Source organism: Belonocnema kinseyi, chromosome 7 (genome assembly GCF_010883055.1).
Source record: "Belonocnema kinseyi isolate 2016_QV_RU_SX_M_011 chromosome 7, B_treatae_v1, whole genome shotgun sequence".
Lineage (NCBI taxonomy): Eukaryota > Metazoa > Arthropoda > Insecta > Hymenoptera > Cynipidae > Belonocnema > Belonocnema kinseyi.
The window spans coordinates 52,645,275-52,666,720 of NC_046663.1; the positions used below are offsets into that span (position 1 = coordinate 52,645,275).

Here is a 21,446-nt window from a genome sequence, read left to right on the forward strand (position 1 = left end):
GATACCCCCACCATTTGGAAAATCAAAATTGAAATCAAATGATATTCAAGAGCTTCAAATGCGCTCTTATGCGCCATAGAGAAAAATTTTTGCGCCATATTAATAACCGAGTTGTCAGCGAGTGAAAAAAGAGAGGGGGGAGGCTGACGTAATTTTTATAAACAAACAACATTTTTCCAAATTCATCATACCTATCTTTCATAACTTCGAATGCGCTCGAATGCGCTACCACTAAAAAATTTTGCGCTAGCTAATTAACAAAGATATCATATTTTGGAGAGGGGCAGTGTAACGCAGATGTTAAATACTCAACAATCATGTGCAATGTAAATTTTAGGACATGGATTCATCCGTCTTTAAATGCGCTTATATGCGCCATAAAATTTATTTCGAAAATCTTGAAAATTGCCCACGATATGGAGGTAACCAAATTTTATGAATGATAACCAACAAAATAAATAGTTTTCAACCCGCATTGATGAAGTGAGCGCATTTGAAATCCTATCTGAAGAGATCATTATAAATTTTTATATTAAAATTTAGGTTATTTGGAGATACCATCGGATAGTGGATCGGTAGCAAGTGTTAATGTGGGGGGGGGGGGTGATTATGGCTTTTTGTAAATTTTGAAAGTGGCGCATATGAGCGCATTTGAAACCCCAAAGGAAATTAACTTCATCAATACGGATCGAAAACTTTTTATTTTGTTGGTCATCATTCGTAAAATTTAGTTACCTCCATATCGTGGGCAATTTTCAAGATTTTCGAAAAAATAATTATGGCGCTTATGAGCGCATTTGAATACGAAGGAATCCGTGTCCTCAACTTTATATTGCGCATCATTGTTGAAGATTTAACAGCTTCGTTACACTCCCCCCCCCCCCCAATATGATATCTTTGTTAATTAGCTAGCGCAAACTTTTTAGTGGTAATTTGATTTTTCAAAAAAAGGGGGGGTTGCTTTACGCTGCCCCTCCCGCGTAATTGAATGAATATTCAATATTATTATGTAATTGAATGTTCAATGTACTTTGTATTTTGTAAACTTCACAGTATTTTCTGGTAATTTGAGAAACTTTCTTTTGGTATAAGTACCATCATTTAATGATTTATTAATAAATTATAATAAACTTAGTAACTTCGCAGTATCAGAAATTTGTTTTACTATAGTAATTGTTTAATAGTGACGCTATATCCTGGCTTGCTATTGTCTAATTGTAAAAATAAATAATATAGTATCAAGTTTAACAAGAAAAAGTTTATCTATATTCATTTTACATTCTCTTTACACTTAAAAATGTTTAATTTAAAATTTAAAATAATGCATGTTGAGATTTTTAACAATTCTGTTTTTTTTCTAATTGCTTTTCCTATTTGTAAAAAGTTTCCTATAAAATAGAGTAGACTGCACTTTGTTTCGTAAACAAGGGGCAGTTCAAAATGGTCAGTTGTAACTTCCCTAGCCATTAAATTGCAATAAACTGCACCAGGTGAATTAAATACGAGCTATGAAATCACATTAAATTACAAAGCCTTCTCGCACAAACATATCAAGTATTTATTTTACATTTATTGAACATTATAAGTAACAAAGATACCTTTAAAATAAATGTTTTATTTTATTCAATTACCAATAGAATCAACTAGAAAAAATAATGTATAATAATCTTTTAAAGTATCTTTTATTTCGCAGAATATTCAGTATGATTTAATAAAAAACAAGATTATCGACATTATCAACTGTTTCTCATGAATTTATATTCTAAAAATAATTTCTTGCAGTGAAGCAATCGATTGAATTTCAAGTGTCAAAATGTCAAAGAAGAAGTTATTTGAAATGCATTACGTGTTATGTTACAGATAACATAAATTCGTTTTCTACCACTGAAAAATTTCATACTTCATGACATAATTCTCATCACGTCAAAACTGAGCGAAAAATATTATCGCAATACCATAAATGATTTTTAGAATGATCGAAAATTAACTTTCATAAGGTTTATAACTATTAATTATCAGTAAACGTCAGGAATATCAGGATCTTGAAATGCTCATTTGATTTTAATTAAACTATAGTATTATATGTATAAAAAACTTTTTAACCACAACGGATTTTTGAAAATTTTCGAAATTACGGGAGTTACGCCATATTGAATACCGTGGTTAGTTTTTTTTTTAATTATCGATATTTCTGGAACCAATAATTGATTTTTTAATGTTAAGAGACGATGTTATATATTTAAGAAATATAATACTCTGAACAAAAAATCAAAATTTTGCCCGAAAAAAATTTTTCAAAACTTCTTGACTCAATTTTTTGTGAAATACTCGTATTTTAATTTTTTATTATATACATGATCATAAAAATATGTCTCCAGATATTATTTGTTAAATTTATAAACAAAAACTAATGCACATTGTGAACATTTACAGGGAAAATAAGCTAGTTTTTTCTTTTAATTTTTCTTAAATTATGATATCAGTGAAACTTAGGAAAAAAATTGTTGTTCGATATAATTCATTAATTTTATAAACAAGTTGTATAAGTAATTGCCAACTTTCTACATTCAATGAGAACAGGAAATACTTTTTTTGTCAAATATTTTTAAAGATGTTGTCGGTGGTATCAGTGATATCAGACAATTAAGAGAAAAAATTATTTGTTTGACTTTAATTATTCATAGTCATTCTAATACCGAAATATCCTTTATAAATGAACAACACATACTTTTCATTTTTAAAAAACAGAATTTGTTTCTAACAATTATCATTACAAGTTAATAATTTTTTTAGTCGACGCAGGCATAAGTCATTTTTTTGCAAGCGATGAGAAAAAAGTTACAGCTACTATCGTTCGCGATTTGACTTTTTTGGGGAAAAATATCGAAATTTTTTTCAAAATATATACTTTTATCTCTACAAAAAACCAGTTATCGGTTCCAGAAATATCGATAATTCAAACAAATTTAGCTACCAAATTCAATATAGCGCATCTCCCATAATTTGGAAATTTTTGAAAAATTCGTCAAGCTTAAAGTGTTTCTTATACGCATGTAGTATATAGTTTTCATGAATTTTGTTAGTATAAAGTGAATTCACAAGAAATCTTTAACTTCTGATATAAAAAAATCTATATATTAAAAAGGGATTAGGGAATACCAACCTACAGTAGATAATGTCTTACATTATAAAAGCCTGATTAACTGGAAAACTGGCAAACAATTTTTTATTCTAACATTTCAGCAAGGATACTATATTTTCTGACGAAGTTCCATTGAAACATTATAATTTATCAATGTGAAATAGCAAAAAATTAATTTTTAACTTGAAAACAATTTGCCTCATCATTATTCAAACTTTTTACCTAACTGTAACAATTTCTCTGGCATTTTTATACATTAGAATCAAAGTTTGCAATTTAATAAACAATATTTAATGATACAATGGCGTTCTTTGTTTATTATCCATAAATATTGAAAAATTGTTTGTTTGACATTACGTTTTCCAACAGTAGGTAAACAACATTAAATAATCAAAAATTTCACTTTCAAAATTGACAGTTCTCCGACCGCCTTTTGTAAATAACAAACGAAAAACTAGTGTAAATTTATAGTTAATAAGAAGCCCAGAAATTGTAGTGGTGTTAAAGAGTCACTTGGAAAAGATATCATTTATAGTAGTTTAGTAGCACTTCGTACACCAATCTCATGGCATATCGAAGATAAACAAATATCAAGATTCTAATCTTTTACGATTTTTCTACAATAGGTATAATAAAAACCTTGAATTAAATATGTATGCTTTATTAAATAACGCCCGCGTGGAAAAATTTTCTAGCGCTGGTCTGGCCCAGACCAGACCGCCAGGTTTTCAGCCCTGACGCTGGCCAGATGGTCTGGCCTGGGCCTGGCCAAAAGTGTAACGTTTAGAGGATACGCTTTGAGGATGCGCTCAAAAAGCAAAACATGATATCCTAGAAAAATATATAATATACATGTTTGATATAATCAGTAAAAATTCAAATTGTGCGTCAAAAATATACTGACATCAATAAAATCAATAAATTCAATTATAGTTTTTAATACTCTTTCTTTTATAATGCATAAAAAGTAGGTTTGTACTTACTATGCATGTAATAACTTAATACAGATTTGGTACATTTTATGTCTCCGCTTTTAAAGATAATTTTTGGCTGGATTGAAATATTATTACGAAAAAAATAAGAAATTTTGACAGTTTGTGACACTTGATCGACAAAAACGAGCACTGCTTCCGAGAGGTCGGAGCCAAGCACTGCCAGAATACTGCAAGTTGTGATGTCAACTGGCAAGATGTCGGCACGCCGAAGGCTAAGTAACGTATTACAATTACTTGGGAAAACTTGATTCTTTTAATGACTTGAATACAAAAATTTCACTATAAACTTTTTAGTTTAAAAAATTTAATTATAGGCTCTGCCACTTTTTGCAATGTAAGAAAAAAATTACTGTATCGAAATTAGATCTTTTCTTGGCTCGCTGATCAGCGCCAGGCCTGGACCAGACCAGACTCTGAATTTGATAAGAAGGAAAGTCGTGTTTTCACAGTGATTTCATATTTTCTATCATTTTAGACACCCTGTATTATTTGTGAAGTATTTCAAAAAAACTTGCTGATGGAACTAATGATTCTTTTAGTTCTTGGCTAGCTGACCTGTCCAAAACCTGGGCCAGAACAGACCTTCCAGACTAGATGGTCTAGATAAAGTCAAACCTGAGTCAGACTGGCGCCATACCTGAGCCAGATCAGTTCTTCCAGACTAGACAATCTAGATAAATCCAGACCTGGGCCAGACCTGTAACCAGACTGCCCAGATATTTTTCCACACGGGTGAAAATCTGTCTTTATTCTTACAAACTGATGCAGTATGCTGTTGAATTTTGCATATTTACTGTAGGATACACCAAATGTTTCTTATGTAGCAATATCATTTTACCACGTTTCATTAAAGTCGAACGACCATTTGCAGATCCTGATATTTTTAGCTTGTACTACACGACAAAACTGGATTAACTTTACAATTAAAAAGTCTAGAATTAAATTTCAGAAGCTTTTAACTTACCCTCGAATAAGTTTGAAATTTTCCGAATGAGTTTCTTTTATTATCTTTCCTGTTTTCGTCATAATGGCCAAAGCGAATGAAATGTCGCAACTTTTTTCTTTATTTTTGCTTCAAGCTTATTAATTCTCATTTTTCACCTCACCAGACTACTTTAACTTTTGCTAGTTTTATAAAACATTACTTTGCGAAATATTCACAACTGAAGTTTTCTCAGAGTACCCACTTCTACGTCTGATATTGCTAAAACCTTTTTATTAAAATCGAAAATGTATACGGAATTGACCAAAGTATTTTGATATATTATAACTTGTCCGCAATTTAGAAAGCATTTTTAGTTTAATGTGGAAAAATAGGGTACAACCTTTCCGAAAGTTTGAAAAAAATTTAGATATTTATACAGACATTCATTTTAAAAGTTCTATTGAAAAATTGTAGGTGGAGCGCAGGTGTCATTTTCTCTTTCTATCAAGTTCAGACAGGTACGAAAAACGAGACAAGTACTGTGCGAAATAAAACAAGAGTAATAGAGTCAGAGCAAAGGAAACACATTTCCGAGAAACTTTATGAACGGTGAAAACAGTTTTTCTCTCTTGATAGCCTAGAAAACTTCCTTGTAATCGGAGAAACTTTGATTTATTTGAACCTGAATCTCATGTGACCACGTGATCCTTTTGCAGGCACCAGTGATTGGATATCTAGTTGCGGATCACTTCTTGTGGAATTTTTCATTCAGAGGCTGTTCAAAAACTACGTGACAGTGTACTGCAACATGAGCAATGTATACTGTTACTACATTCTTAATTTGCAAAGAAATAAATAATTTCTATGATACTGTATTTGCTCAGTTAGCTTCAGAATTTAAGAAATTTGATTTGCCGTTTGACCCACAAATAAACTATGTAAAATTCGAAACTGGCATCCATTCGATTAAAGAGCTTAGCTTAAGTGATGAAAAAAAATACGAAAAATCAAAAACAGGCACTTCTTTGAAAAACTTGTTTGGTCTTGCTTCTTTTTATCAGTCTGATATAGTAAAATAATCGAATGAATAACTCAAAGGCTATTCAACTATTAGACATTATAGTTAAAAAGTTTTGTGGTTATGTTTCTTAAACTTACACTAAAGCGGTTCCAATTTTTCACCTGCAAGCTGTCCTCAATTTGCAACAAGAATAACGTGAATGACAAACGGTTGTGAGTTTTACCATTCGAAATTGAACGCTATGTTTAGAAATGCTAAGCGGAACGTTTATAATTTGGTTCAAGCTTTGCTTGTAGTTTACACGGGAGCCTGCTTATCCCGCGTGGAAAACGTTCAATGGATGAACCGTGGCATATCAATGGCATAAGCGTGGGGTGGGCGTGACCTGAGAGTAGGTTAACCATGGGACAAGCGTGGGCTGAGCGTGTGGTAAGCGTGGGATAAGCGTAGCTCAAGATTGGGTCAATGTTCACCCACGGTCTTGCCACGGTCGTCCCATGGTTAAGAACAATAGATAAATCATGGTTAATGACCCCTCTGCTATACTTGGCCCACGGTCGAACCTGATTTGGTTGGAATTAAACTTTGGCAAAATTTTCGAAGATGGACACAATCTAATTAATTTCCCTCACTTTTTAGAAAGGATTGAGGAATAAATATTTTATTTTATCGGAATTTGCGCAATTTTTTATAAAACCCGCGTGAAAGAAGTTTGCATGGCTCAAGCATGGCAAGGTACTTGGAAATATCTAGCTAAAGCATGGGTCACGGCTTAATACTAGCATGGTGCAAGCCTGGCTCTTTTCCGTTTCCCATGCTTAAGACACGCTAAGCATAAATGCATATTCTTAAGAACGTGTGAGTGTCACAAGAGAATTAGCCTGCGTTAAAAATGGAAATCTTAGACTTGTCAATAGTCTACATGTCTCAAAATGATTAGTTCACTACCCGGTTATACCGGGTCGCGCACCTGGTGGCTTAGAATATATTGTACAAGAACTTCATCAAAAGCAGCGGCTTGAGCACCAGGTAGTTTAATACGTATTCTGCGAGAAGTTTAAATAATTTAAATTGTGTGAATAACAGAAACAATTTCAAATGGTGAGTCGACGACCCGAGTGCACCAGGTCGCGCATCAGGTATTTCAGCACGTATTTCACGATAATTTTTTAAGAATTTAAATTGTTCCAAAAGACAAAATAATTAAGAATTGTGAGTCGAAGATCCGCGTGCACCGGATCGAGCATCAGGTAGTTAAATAGGTATTCTACGAGAACTTTAAAGAAATTTAAATTTTGTGAAAAATGAAAACAATTCCAAATGGTGAGTCGACGACCCGGGTACACTAGGTAATTTAGCACGTATTCTAAGAAAACTTAAAAAAAAGGAAATTGTTACAACAGCCAAAATAACTAAAAATTGTGAGTCGAAGCTCCAGTTGCACCGGATCGAGCACTAGGTACTTCATTACGTATTCTACAAGAACTTTTTAAAAATTTAAATTTTATGATTAACAAAAACAATTCTAAACGTTGAGTCGACGACCGTGGTGCACTGAATCGCGCACCAGGTAATTTAGCATGTATTCTGCGAGAACTTTTTAAGAATTTAAATTGTGCTCACTACTAAAATAACTAACAACGATAAGTCGACGATTCGGGTGCACCGGGTCGAGTGCCAGGTACTTTATTAAGTTATTCTAGGAGAATTTTTTTAACATTTAAGTTCCATGAATAACGAAAACAATTCGAAATGGTGAGTCGAAAAGCCGGGTACACCAGGTCGCGCACCAGGTTGCTTAACACTTACTCCAGCAGAACATTTTAAGAATTGAAATTGTGCCACCTTCCAAAATAACTAGCATTGATGAGTTGACGATCGAGTTATTGACTCAACATGTGAAATCAGTTTGGATTTTGCTAAAAGAACAAATTTTCAAGTTCTCGTAGAAAACGTGCTAAAGTAGCTGATGAGCGATTCGGTACACCCAAATCATCGACTTACTATTTGTAATTGTTTTGATTATTGACCAAATTTAAATTTGAAAAAAGTTCTCGTCAATGATGTTTTTAATGACCTTGTGCACAATCCGGCTTACCGGGTGGTCGACTCACGATTGGTATTTATTTTAAGAAATGGTACAATTTAAATTCTTTGAAAGTTGTCGTATAATACATGCTAAACTATCTGGTGCGCGACCCGGTGTACCCGGGTAGTGAACTTACCATTTAGAAACGTCTTGACTATTGGCAAACCCAAGATTTCCATTTTTAACGCAGGCTATTTTTCTTTGACACTCACACGTTTTCACGAATATTTATTTGTTTAGCATGTCCTAAGCATGGGAGCCGGACAAGAGCAAGGCTTGCGCCATGCTAGTATTCAGCCGAGACCCATGCTTTAACTAAATATTTCTAAGTGGCTTGCCATGCTTGAGCAACGCAAACTTCTTTCACGCGGTTTCGCGAAAAATTGCGCGAAGTCCAATAAAAGAAAATATTTATCCAGGAATGCTTTCTAAAAAGTGAGGAAAATTTAGTAGATTGTATCCACATGCGAAAAATGGCCAAAGTTTAATTTAACCAAATCACGTTTGTCCGTGGGCGAAGTATGGCCGAGTGGCCATTAGCCATGCTTGATCTATTGTTCATAACCATGGGGCGACCTTAGGAAGACCGTGGGTGAAAATTGACCCAATCTTGAGCCACGCTCACTCCACGCTAACTCTACGCGCATCCCACGCTCACCCCATGCTCACCCCACGCTTATGCCATTGTTGAGCCATGGTTCGCCCATTGAACGTTTTCCACGCGGACAAAAATCAAAAGCATTAGAAAAAGGGACGAAGTGAAATTATGGAAAAAGAAAGATTTCTGATTGATGAAATATTAATGTTAGAAATTGGTTTTATAACAAGATTAATGTTCATTCGTACAGTTCCATGTAAGTTTTTACCAGTAACTCTCTACCACGTAGACATGAATGTATAAAAAAAATCATATTTTTGAGAATTGGCCTGTGTTAATGGAGTATCTGCTTTCTGGGCCCCTCCAAAATAACAACTCTGAGTTTTGGGCTCCAGCTATTAGTGTCTGAAGTCCACGTCTCTACACCACGTAGATATAAATTTGTCAAAAAATAATCGTTTCTAAAATTTTCTAGGGTAAATAGAGTCTCTGGTTTTTGGGCTCCTCGAAAATACCAACACAGATTTTTGGGATCATTTTTGTGTCGTGCATATGAGAGCCCAAAGTAAGCCCAAAAAAGCCCCAAATTCAGATTCAAAGAAATTTGGAAATTTCGCTTGTGGAGGTTTTAACTTGATAGACCTCCTCATGTAGCTGCGTGAGCGTACGACGCTGACCCTGGACCTAGCCGGCAGGTCCTTTGTACTAATTAGGAAGGAAATACAAAACAAAACATTTTTTTAATTTTGCAATCAGCGCAATAGAAATATTATATTTGAAATCTACGCTTCTTGGCGATTCCAACGATATGTTACTTGCTATTAAAAGATCAAAATTAGAATAAGTGCCATATGTCATTTGCCTCAAAAGTTGAAAATTAAAAGTTTTTTTTTCAAGCTATGCATAAGTTCAGCAAAATTAAACTACTATAGTTATAAATTCAACATATCAACCAAAATTTTAAAGTTTTATAGAGAAATAATTCGACTGCTTCTACTTACATAGCAATGATCGCTAGGTGGCGCAGAAAAAAGAGAATCAGGAAAACAAACCGAACTCGAATAAAATTGAGAACCTACAGAAACCAGATGTGCGAATAGAATCCCAAATAAGATAATTGAAAGCATAGATAAGGCAACCTGAAAGGCGCTTATAAACAACAAAGATATAAAGGGTGCATGTACTAAGTTCCGGGATTTCATTTTGATGTGTGCGATCAAGGTGTATGGCACCGCTGTTGTAGGAAAAATGTCTGATGATGCACGGTGGAATGATGAAATTCAGGCTGTCAACATGAAAAATAATAATGGGAAAATGCTATATGATGCAGACGGGATACTAGAAGCTTTCAGAGACTAGTTTAGGGGACAGTTCGGAGATAAAGCTATAGGAGACCACAACTGCGATGTAGAACACGATGCGTTAGAAAATTCAATTGGGATAGTCTGTGTCACTGAGGCTAGCGATATAATTAAGAACTTGAAAAACGGTAAGGCTGATGGGGTAGAAAAAACGATTAGAAAAAAAATATTATCGTACTAATATATGAAAGAAAGAGAGATAAAATGACTGCAGTAATTACAGAAGGATCAGCTCATTAAGTACCGTAAGTAAAATATACTCAAAAATGCTTATTCGTAGGGTAATGAAAATAACAGAAGAAAAGATTTGGGAAGTCCAAAGTGGGTTTATGCCAGGAAGGTCATGTACGGATCAAATATCTAGCTTAAGGCAAATCACTGAAAATAGTTTAAGAGTAGGAGACAAAAGTTCTCTGTGCATTTGTTGAAGTCCTGAAGTCCTTTTCGAAGAAGAAAGTGTGGATCTCTAAATAGGAAGGGTACGTGGTTTAGCGTTCGCAGATGAAAAGGTTGTTATGGCAGAGTCAATCGAAGACTTGCAAAAAACGTTAAATAAACTGAATGCAAGCATGAAGTGCATGGGCCTCAAAATTAACGCAAATAAAAAAAAACTATGGTGTTCGAAGGTTAGAGTAAGAAAACACTATGCAATATTTTATTAAATGATGAGAGAATTGAACAAGTTGATCAGTTCGTATACCTTGGTAGCTTATTTACTAGGGACGGGAAGATAGATGAGGAATTAGATAGACGAATAAATGAAGATAAGAAGGTTATTGGTAAAGCAGGGCCCCTCATCAGAAGTGAAAATATATTAAATAAAGCTAAAATGGCAATACATAATTCTATATTTTTACCGACTGTACTATACGGTAGCGAGACTACCGAAAATTTCCAAAAATTTTGGAAACTTTTATATATCTGAAATTATCGGCAATTTGCCAATTTTTCATAAATTTCTGAAAATAATGGAAATTTATCCAATTTTTCACAAATTTTAGGAAGTTTTTGAAATTGAGCAAATTATCCATAAATTTTAAGAAATTTTTGAATTTCTTCCAAAAAGCTTCGGATACACTAAATTTCTACAATTTTTCGGTAATTTACAAATTTACCAAAAATTTCCGTAATTTTCAGGTAATTTTTCAATTTTTACCATAAATTTCCAAAAATTACTATAATTTTTCAAAACATGTTTTTTATTGTTTCTCAAATCGAAAATTTCCCGTATTTGTAAGAAAAAATATCGTGTGCTACAGGAGCTAAAAGTAGGCAGTTGAAACTCTTGTGAAGTTTACAGTACTTGCTATCGGCTCATCTTCGGGTCGTTTCCGGCTCGCCTCCAACTCACCTACGACTCGCCTACAACTCCCCTTCTACTCGTTTCTGGCTCGTAGAGCTAACTTCTCACTCGTATCAAACTGCCTACTTTCCGCACTTGTAGCACAATACACTTCTTATACGCACTTTTGGATAAAATCCTATTATTTATGACTGTTTGATAAAGGCTGTAACATCTGATAGTTGGTAAGTGGAATAACAATAATAATAATTTAGACTTGTTGGTTGAAAATTATTAAAATATCAAAAATGATTTTTTTAAGGACATAAATTTGTACAATATTAATTAATTGACTGAAATAAATTTCATACTACAAATTTTCAATTTTTATGAAAAAAAAAATTAAAATGAGATAAAATATGTGGAAAATTTTCTAATTGTACTGTTTGTGAAGCGAAGTAAAGAAATTGGATACTGAGGTTACGGCCTTTTCTTCAACACCTTTTGATTAAATTATTTCGAATAAAAATAAATTTAATTTAATCATAGAGAACACCAAAATAAAGATCAGATTAAAGTAAACACTAAAGTAAACATTAAAGTAATTAAACATATATTTCATATGTTTTCTAGTCCTAAAAACATTTTTCAAATAAGTCTTTATTTCAGAACGTTCATTTGAAATTTATACATGATACCATAAAAGTAATAATGGAAGACAAATTACAGTTAAAAAAAGAATATAGTTCGTTTTTCTCTCAAGTTTAGAATTCTAAGAATCTAAATTCTTATTTTTAAGTTATGTGCATAGACATGCTTTTGCTAGCATATTTGTTTTCAATGCCTAAAACCTTTGATTTAGCTTGATTACAAATTCTTAGATGAAAGAGTAATTTTATACAACCGGGTACAATGATATTAATAATTGTTAAATTTCCTGGAAAGTATCTAACGTTGCTTCGTTGGCGTAGAAGACCAAGTTTTCTTTATATTCTTTATATTCTTCATTAAAAAACCTTATTTTCAAAACAAACACTACACGAAAATATATAATGACATATAATCTCTTCCTAGGAATAGTTTAAATGTCTTGCGCTTCGTTACGTATTTCAGATTCCGGTTTCGCGGCAGCTAGTGGAGGGGGTAACGTGACACACCGTGTTACTTAAATAAATCACACAAGAATTCTGGATCAATTAAAAAATTCTATATCCCTTCCTCACATTAGTCACTTCCCCACCAAGTGAGTCACGCCTACCCCGAAAGGGAAATGGCTCAATGGTGTAATAATAATTATGGTAGTTATTCATTATGGTAGTTATGGTAGTTATGGGAGTTCTAAGAAAGAATCCAGAGGTGAATGTTGTCACCTCCAACACTAGTGGCCGCTCGTAATTGCATACCTACAACATCATCGCAGGAGGTTTCAAGCATCGTATTAAATTAGTTAAATTAACTTGTAACATTCTAATCTCATCAGTCACTTGACTAAGTCCATGGCTATGATTTATAACTGGGTTCACCCGAGTAAAACTTTAATAAATTTAAGCATACCTTTTTATTTGTGAAATAGAAAGAAACCATTCAACTGTCGAATTTTGTAGAAAATTTGTCTGTTAAAAATTCGACTGTTAAATTTTGTACAACATTTTGTAGTTGCAACGTCAACTGTTGGATTTTGTAGAAAATTTGTCTCTCGAGAATTTAAATGTTGAATTGTCAACCAAGAAGGTTAATTGCTCACAAAAAAGTCAAATTTTCAACGACATACATGTATTTTTTAGAAAATAGTTCAATTGGCAACTACAAAAATACATTCTTCAAGTTTCAATTATAATATAATGAAAATAACGAAGCTCATAGACTAAGAATACTATTTTAAATAATGAAAGTAACGAACTAAGTGCATAACAAAACGTATTTTATTCAAGATGGACATATTTCACAAATCACAGTTAAAGAAATAATGTTTAAATGCTTGAAAAAATGAAAATCAGTGATTTTATTTTATAAATAAAGTATCTGAGTACAGACTTCACACTCGTTTCCCTATTCTCTGTCTTTTTCTTTTTTCAAATAATTTATCTTTTTTCCATTATTTTCAAGAAACTTGATCTTTTTCTCGTTTTTTCGCTAAAATGTGAAGTGAAGGAATAGAACCAATTAAGAAAATCCAACTATTTTTCTTGTAAAGTTTATTATTTTTAATTGAAAAGTCTACAATTATATTTTTGGTGCAGAATCCATCTCGTTTGATTAAAAATTATAATATTTAATTGAAGATTCGACTATTTTGTTTTAAATTAGTTAATTTTTCTTGAAGATTAATGTTTTTAACAAAAAATGTAACTTTTCCATTTTCGGCTAAAAATTAATAAAATGATTAGAAATGAAAAAATTATAACTTTTTCTCTTCTTTATGACCCTTCTAGACTTTATTGAATATACGTAATTACTGCGACGTTTCGAGAGCGGACTGCTATCCTCATCAGGCAATTTACATATTTTATCATCTAATCTCATTTGCTTCATCATTTGCTCCGTCTAGGTTGTCAAGATGCTCCATTTTTCGTTTTATGGAATTCACCATTTCTACTCAATGTCTAAGATATGATTATGGATAGACCTAATTCCATGTTTTGTACGTCCAGGAAGTAGAAGATTTAAATTGCCTGATGAGGATAGCAGTCCGCTATCGAAACGTCTAATGTCATTAATCATTACATACATATATTCAACAAAGTCTGGAAGAGTCGTAAGAAATAGAAAAAAAGTTGTAATTTTTTCCATTTCTAAACATTTTATTTATTACTAATAGGACGTAAAGAAACTTGGAATATCATCTATCCACAATCATACGGTTCGAAATTATTATTATTTATTTGAAAATTCAAATCTTACAATTTTCATTGAGAATTTCTCTTTTCTGGATAGAAATTCAGTTACTTTAATTGAACGTTCAACTACTTTTTTAAACTCTAATTTTATTGCCCGTGTAGGAATCCAATCAGGGATCCGGCCTGATCCTAGTCGGATAGCCTCGCTTTAAGCCGGGCGATGATCGGGGAATCCGGCCGAGATCCGGCTTAAAACGTCACGGTAAACTGGCCGGAACCCGGCTTCCATACCGGCCGGGATCCGGTCGGGTAATCCGGCCAAAAAGCGGTTAAGAAATGTTCCTTCAGGCGAGAAATTGATAACTTGTTTTGTCTTTTAAGGCTCATCGTAAAGATTACGGTGAATTTTAAAAGTCAAATCAAGTGAACCCATTCTAGCAAGAAAATTGGAGTAGAATTTTATTCCGGATGATAGAATCTCATAGCAATTTGGAAGCCACGTGGTGATTTAAGGTTAGGAAGGAAGAAAGTAAAAACTGTATATACAAGACTATATTTTAATTAAAAATAATAATTATCGCGCACTAAGTGGGGTATTCAAACTAATTACTGAAATAAGGTTGATTTTAACTACGAGTCTCGATTTTATTTGCGAACTTCGAAGAGGCGACGCGACGTGAGTCAAGGAGCATCCTCGTTCCAGGTGCGAAACTGAAAACTACTGAGTGTCTATGCAGACGACAGATACAGCAGCCGCTATATATGGCAGTAAATTTGAAATTGTACAGGCTAAACATTGTCTGAATATAGAGAAGTTTATAAAAATTGTATCATTTCTGTTATTGGATATAGCAGAATCGATAACAGTTTAATTTAAAATGTTAAATTATTCGAAAAAATTTAATGTTTTTTTTTTTAAAGAATTTAAAAAGCTCATTTTTGTTTCATTGATCTAATAAATTTTTGAATTATAATTTTCAAATAATAACCTGACCAGTGCCCAGTTGGCTCCCGACCATGGGATATAACCAGGGTTGGCCCGGCCAGAAACTGGCTGGCCCCAGACTACGTGATTCGAGAAAAATGTAGCCCGATCGGCTCCCACCCGGTTCCTGTCCATGAAACCCAGCCAGGGGTAGCCCGGCCGGGATTCGACCAGAAGCCTTGTTGTATTAGGGCCAATCGGGGAAATTTCTACACGGATGGTAGAAGATTGAACTATTTTTTAGAAAATTTTCTTTCTTTGTCTGAAAAATAATTATTTTACCTGAAAATTCAACTATTTAATTTTTGGTTGTAAATGTATCATTTTAAGTTGAATATTCAACTATTTGGCTGAAAATTCATATAGTTTTTTGTAAATTCGTCTTCTTTGATAGAAAATTAATCTTCTTGATTAAACATTCAATTACTTGGTTGATAGTTGCAGTAGTTTCTAAAAATTCATGTTATTAGTAGAAGATCCATCTACGTATATTTGGTTGAAAATTTAACTATTTTATTGAACATTTTTATTTATTTAAAAAAAATTTGCTCAACTTTATCAAATGAAACCGAAGAAAAAATTTTGATTTAAAAGGGGGATGGAGGTGCTCGTATTTCTGGCGTCATCCAGAGTGGTTCAAGCTTTGTATGATGATCTGTCACGTAGAAGGGGAGGGGGTGGAAAAAGGTTTCAGAATAGCGTGACGTAATTTTGAACGGTCCCTTTAGAATTTTTTGGGATAAATTCAACAAACTCTTATTTTCCTTTTCCAATATTTATGAAACTGTTGCATTCAAATTTTCTTTAATTTATTCAACCATTTATTGATGAAAATCTTTTATAATTTCAATAAAATACTTAATTCCGAAGAAAGTAATAATCTTACCTGTGCTTGTGCCGCAGATAAGTGAAGTTGAGCTACTCCCAGATCGAAGCGTTTCATCGAAATATCTTCCTGAAGCTCAGCAATTTTTGTATGAACATTTCCTTCAACGCTTCTGTAAGCGAAAAAGAATAAAATCCAATTTTTCCACGTTTATAAAACGTTCTAAGTGAACGATTGACGAAAGATGACTAAAGAATAGATGAAATGGGATTTCGCTTTGCGCTTAAATTCGTTTCTCTTTGGAAGGTAAGTATCAGAAAAATATTAGAAGTCAATGAAAAGGAATATTAAAGTTTAAAAATGATATGGGATAGAAAACCTTAAAAATAAAGAAATATAATTTACTACCATCAAAATAAATAAAAAATAATGTGATTTATATAGAAATAAGAAAATTCGTGTCAATTCCATGAAGAATCTGAATAAAGAAAATATCTAGCTGAAGTAATGACTTGAGAGTCTAACCTAATTGGAATTAGTTCGTGTAGTTTCCACGAAAAGAAATTAATTTATGAAGAGGAGGATATTAATATTTCTCTCGAGCCTCTCTAGTTGAATATAGGTATATCTCTCAAGGGAGCAAGCTCACACGCAAAAGAGGCTTTGTGAATATATTGCCTCTTCATTCTTTTCTGAAGTACTTTTTCACTTTTTCTTTCATAAAATCGAGTACTGAAGTCTTTTTCTAAACGAATTTTTATAAGTTGGATAGAAATCCCACATTTTTAGGTGGTTTTAATTAAACGAAATTATATCGGATGTTCTAATAATTATCTTTATCGATTAGAGGTAGCCCGGGAATGGGCAGATGGAACCATATCAACTCCCATCGAATACTACACTGATGAAGGCTAGTGACCTCAGTATACAACAGCAACCAACTATGACTCTCGGTTCTAGTTCTGACCCCAAAAATTCCCCTCCACCAATCGAAGTTTGGTGGAACTGAGGTTATAACTTGGCTCTCTGCCCTGCGACGACTAGCTACTTTATTTGGATTTTATTTTTACTCGCGAAATAAATTTCTCGCACAAAGGTGGTAGTTAGAAGTACAATTTAAACACTAAATAATACAAACAATAAAATATTCTGAAATAAATGGAATGAAACTTCGATTGACGAAAGGCAGGGATGTGTACCTTAAAAAACGAAAAAAGGAAGCGACATTAGACAAATAGAAAGTGAGGTGTTGGAAGACGGACTTAAATTATGGTCAGAAGTAGATAGTTAATAACATGGTAGTCAAAGGGTGGGTTTGATTATGAATAAAAAGGCAAGGCATTATCTCACGGATCAACGATTTGTATCTCCCAAATTGTTGTGGGTTACAATGTAAGGAGAAACCAGAATATTATTTATCATAGCGTGCTACGTCCCCGTTGAGAACAAATGCTAACGGAAGAAAATTAGTCAGCTTATGCTTAAAAAAGGGCACATGTGCACTTGGTGTTGAGGATATAGCCACACTGTAATTGACTTCTTTGTAGCGGATAAAAGACTACGAGAGCTAGCAAACGATACAAGGGTCATGCGCGGTTCTGAATGCAATACTGATCATTACCTGCTAGTCTCCAAAATAAATGTAGATCAGCAATTGAGAAGAAAGAGGTCTAAGAAAACGAAACAAACACAAATCAAGATTGAAAATCTACAAAAACCAAAAGTGCGCTAATGAATACTAAAAATATAGAGGGTGCCTGGCCTACGATCGAGAATTTCATTGTTAACAGTGTCACTGAAGTGTGTGGTACTGCGGTTGTAACGAATATCTGGTGGTGCGTGGTGGAGTGATGAAATCGATATAGCCGTTCATGAAAGGAAAGAAGCGCATAAAAGAAAGTTGAACATCACAGGCCTTAGTGATGAGGAGAGAAATATACTTGAAAATGATTACAGACACAAAAAGAGTCAAGTAAAACTACTAGTCAAGGAAACTAAAGATAAAATCAAAACAGAAGAAAAGAAGAAAATTCAAAACGACTTTAAAGGAAGCAAGAAACTGATTTATAAATGGATATTGATCATTATAAAAGGAGGTAAAAGTACAAAGTTAAGTAACATAAGAAATAGCAAGGGTGAAATGCTATATAATACATAGGGGATACTAGATGCTTTAAGAAACTCTTTTAGGGAATTATTGGAAGATGAAGCTTTAGGGCGTCACATGATAATGTTATTTTTTTGCAAGATTATAAAAATTCAGAATTCGGAGAAATCAGGGAATTCAGAAAATTTAGGGAACTCAGGGAATTTAGCGAATTTAGAGAGTTCAAGGAATGCAGAAGATTACAGGAAGTATATAAATTCCTTGAATTCAGAGAGTTAAGGAAATTAAGAGGATTGAAAGAATTCAGAGAATTCATTGAATTCAGGGAATTAAGAAAATTGAAGGATTTCAGCGAATTTAGAAAACTCAGAGAGTTAAGGGAATTTAGAGAATGCAGGGAATACAGAAAAATAAAGGAATTCAGAGAACTCAGAGAATTCTCTGACTAGTGGCATGACTGTGGCGGAATAATACTGCCTATAGAGATTAGAAACTTTCCCATTAACTGCCACTGTATTTCGTTCTCTATCCAACTGTCCAACTCTGGACAGCCATAGCGGTACCGATCGGTACTCTGCACGTGTGTTTGATGTAACCAGTTTTTACTTATTTACTATTTTTTTTAATATTGTGTATTACATTCTTGATTGAAATTTGATATTCCACGCGGTAACATTACGACTCTTTTATAGGTTATAACACCGTCGGTAATTGTCAGCACGATCAGCAAAATTACTATTGAAAACCACTTCTGACTTTGAAACATGACTACTCGTTCGAAAATTCAGCGAGAAACTTTCTTTAAAAATGTTGAAAAGCTTATTAAATAGTGTATTAAGTGAGCCCTAATACATGTTCTTTGACATTTTGGAAAGAATATAATGCGCGAGATGTTTAAAAAAAATTCTAGAATTTCTCGAATTTAAACCTCGACTTTAACTTGTGGCATGGCCCATGAAAGTTGTAGCAAAAATATCAAATTGATGCAAATTAGTCTTTAAAGTATTATCTTTAATTTAAGCCCATACAAATTTAAAAACGTTCAAGAGTTCTCTAGATACGATTAAAATGTCCAAGCCTCCAATGGCTAGTTTCAGTCAGCGATTACTGCTGTCTACCCCGAGAGCGATGGTCGCCGAGAATTTTTCAGATTTTGTTTCTCAAATTCTGCTTATTCTGCTTATGCTGTGACTTATGCTACTTAAGGGAAAACAATGAAATTGACAAGACATAATCTGTGAAATCTTATGTTCAATTTGAGGGAATAATATTTCAGAAATATTCAGGGGTTCCCAAAATAAAAACATAAATCTCCAAGCGACTGATACTCGGTGCAGACAAGCTTGGACATTTTTACTCGTATCTTGAAAACCCGTAATAAGGTAACGAATTCGAGAGATTTTGAATTTTTTATAAACTTCTCAAGCATTATATTTAAAAAAGTTTTTCGCTAAATTTTTGAACGAGTAGTCCTGTTTCAAGGTCAGCAGTGATTTTTAATAGTACATTCGCTGACCGTGCTGACAATTCCCGATGGAAGTGTACGTGTTCCGTTATGCATTACACCAAACTCTCGATTTGAGTCCAGTGTCGGGGGTTGCCTTCAAACAGCCTGGGACTGAATTGGGGGGGGGGGCTTTAAATGTAAATAGTCAGGGCTGCCTGAACCGTTTCTAATTAGAATGCATCCTATTAAGCAATATACTTGACTGCGTAGTCGCGCACAGCGGCCCTTCCTACATGACTGTCGCAACCGCTCCCGCTCTGCTCCGCTGATAAACTGCGGAGGCCAGTATTTCTAGTAAGGCTGAAAATGGAGTGACTGAGAGTGGGAGTTTAGTGTATTCAGATTTAACTCCAGTCGTCACATTGAGACTGTTAAAGCTGGCCAGAATTCCAGTAAAAATTAATCAGAGAAAGGATTATTTATTGAAATTTATAAATAGTTTTCTTTCTTAAATGTGGTTTTAAATGTAACTTTTTTCAGAAGAGAAGTACTCCATTTACAGAGTAACTCTAACCTGATTTTTTGTACGGAATTATGAACCTAATTCTTGATGTAGCCTTAACAGAACTTGATTCTATTTTGAATGGAGCCATCGATATGTAACATATGTTTCTCCATATAAAAAAGGAAATTCGCACGAACTTTAAGTTACTTCTTTCAAGGACTGGAAACGAAGCATGCTACTATTTTCACGAATTAACCGTCATTGCAATTAGTTCCCTGTTTAAAAAACTATCCTAATACTGCATCTAATTTAAAATGACAAATCCTAAAGTTAGATAAAAATGATTGTGGTTTCCATCTAATATAATGAGAATTTGATATTCCAATTCAAACTAAAAAATTCCATTTAATTAAAACAACTTTAAGAGAAAATAGAATATTAGAAGACGTCAAACTGACGCGCACTTATATAAATAAACTGTCAAACTGGGTGTTAGAAACAAAATCAAGAGACGAAAGACATTCATGAACAATCGAATAAAAATAACTTCAATTTCTCTTGACTTACTTCCGTTGCATCCGAGTCAAAGCATCAAGGGCATCCTGTAGACGTCCAATCTCCTGTGTCAAACTTTCAGATTCCCTATGCAAATCCTCCATTAAAGGTACAGCACTGGTCCCAGTTGGTACCAGCTCATCCCTCAAAGCAGGAACTTGATTGAGCCTTTCAACTGGTACCTGTTCCGGTGGGGCAGGCGGTACGAACAAGCGACGAGGTGGCTTTCGTGGAGAAGCAGTGGTCGACAGAGTTCGTGCCAAAAACTAATAGAATTTTTCATATTAAGTACATGTAAATGAACAACTTTCACTACAAATTAGAATCATAATCAAAACTTCTGACAACTCTTTATTTCTTAATGTATCAAAGTAGAGGTGAAAGAATTTTTTTTCTTCAAAACAGTTTCGAATCTTCTATTTTAGTCTGGTTCTTCAATTTTTTTAAATTCAAGTAAATTCAATTCTGAAGGACATCAAGGTTGGAAAATTTGTTTTCTTCCTTTTTTTATTTACAAAATTTCCATTTAAAGTATGGAAAATGTGTTATTTTGTACGTCACAATTTTTTACGCTTTGATAACTGTTTAAGTAAACTTTATTTTGTGTTGGTGTTTTTATACGAATGACTATTAGTCACGTAAGATTTTAAAAACTTAACAAAAACCATTCTTTTGAACAATTCTGATGCAATAATTAAATTGAAGGGTTTACAAATTTTAATTTCCTTTATTTACCAGGATAGTTACAGAGAATGCTACGATTTAAATATA

The 21,446-nt window shown here is 33.4% G+C and overlaps 1 protein-coding gene across 5 annotated transcripts in view; it reads right to left on the reverse strand.

The window, feature by feature from the left end:
- Positions 1-21,446, reverse strand: part of LOC117177533 — a 255,878-nt gene that overhangs the window by 95,550 nt on the left and 138,882 nt on the right. For all 5 annotated transcript variants that reach the window (XM_033368308.1, XM_033368311.1, XM_033368309.1 and 2 more), the window contains exons 5-6: positions 20,688-20,941; positions 16,122-16,233 (exon numbers count right to left, since the gene is read on the reverse strand). In XM_033368308.1, the coding sequence (XP_033224199.1) occupies positions 16,122-16,233; positions 20,688-20,941 (366 nt within the window). The remainder of the gene's footprint in view (positions 1-16,121; positions 16,234-20,687; positions 20,942-21,446) is intronic.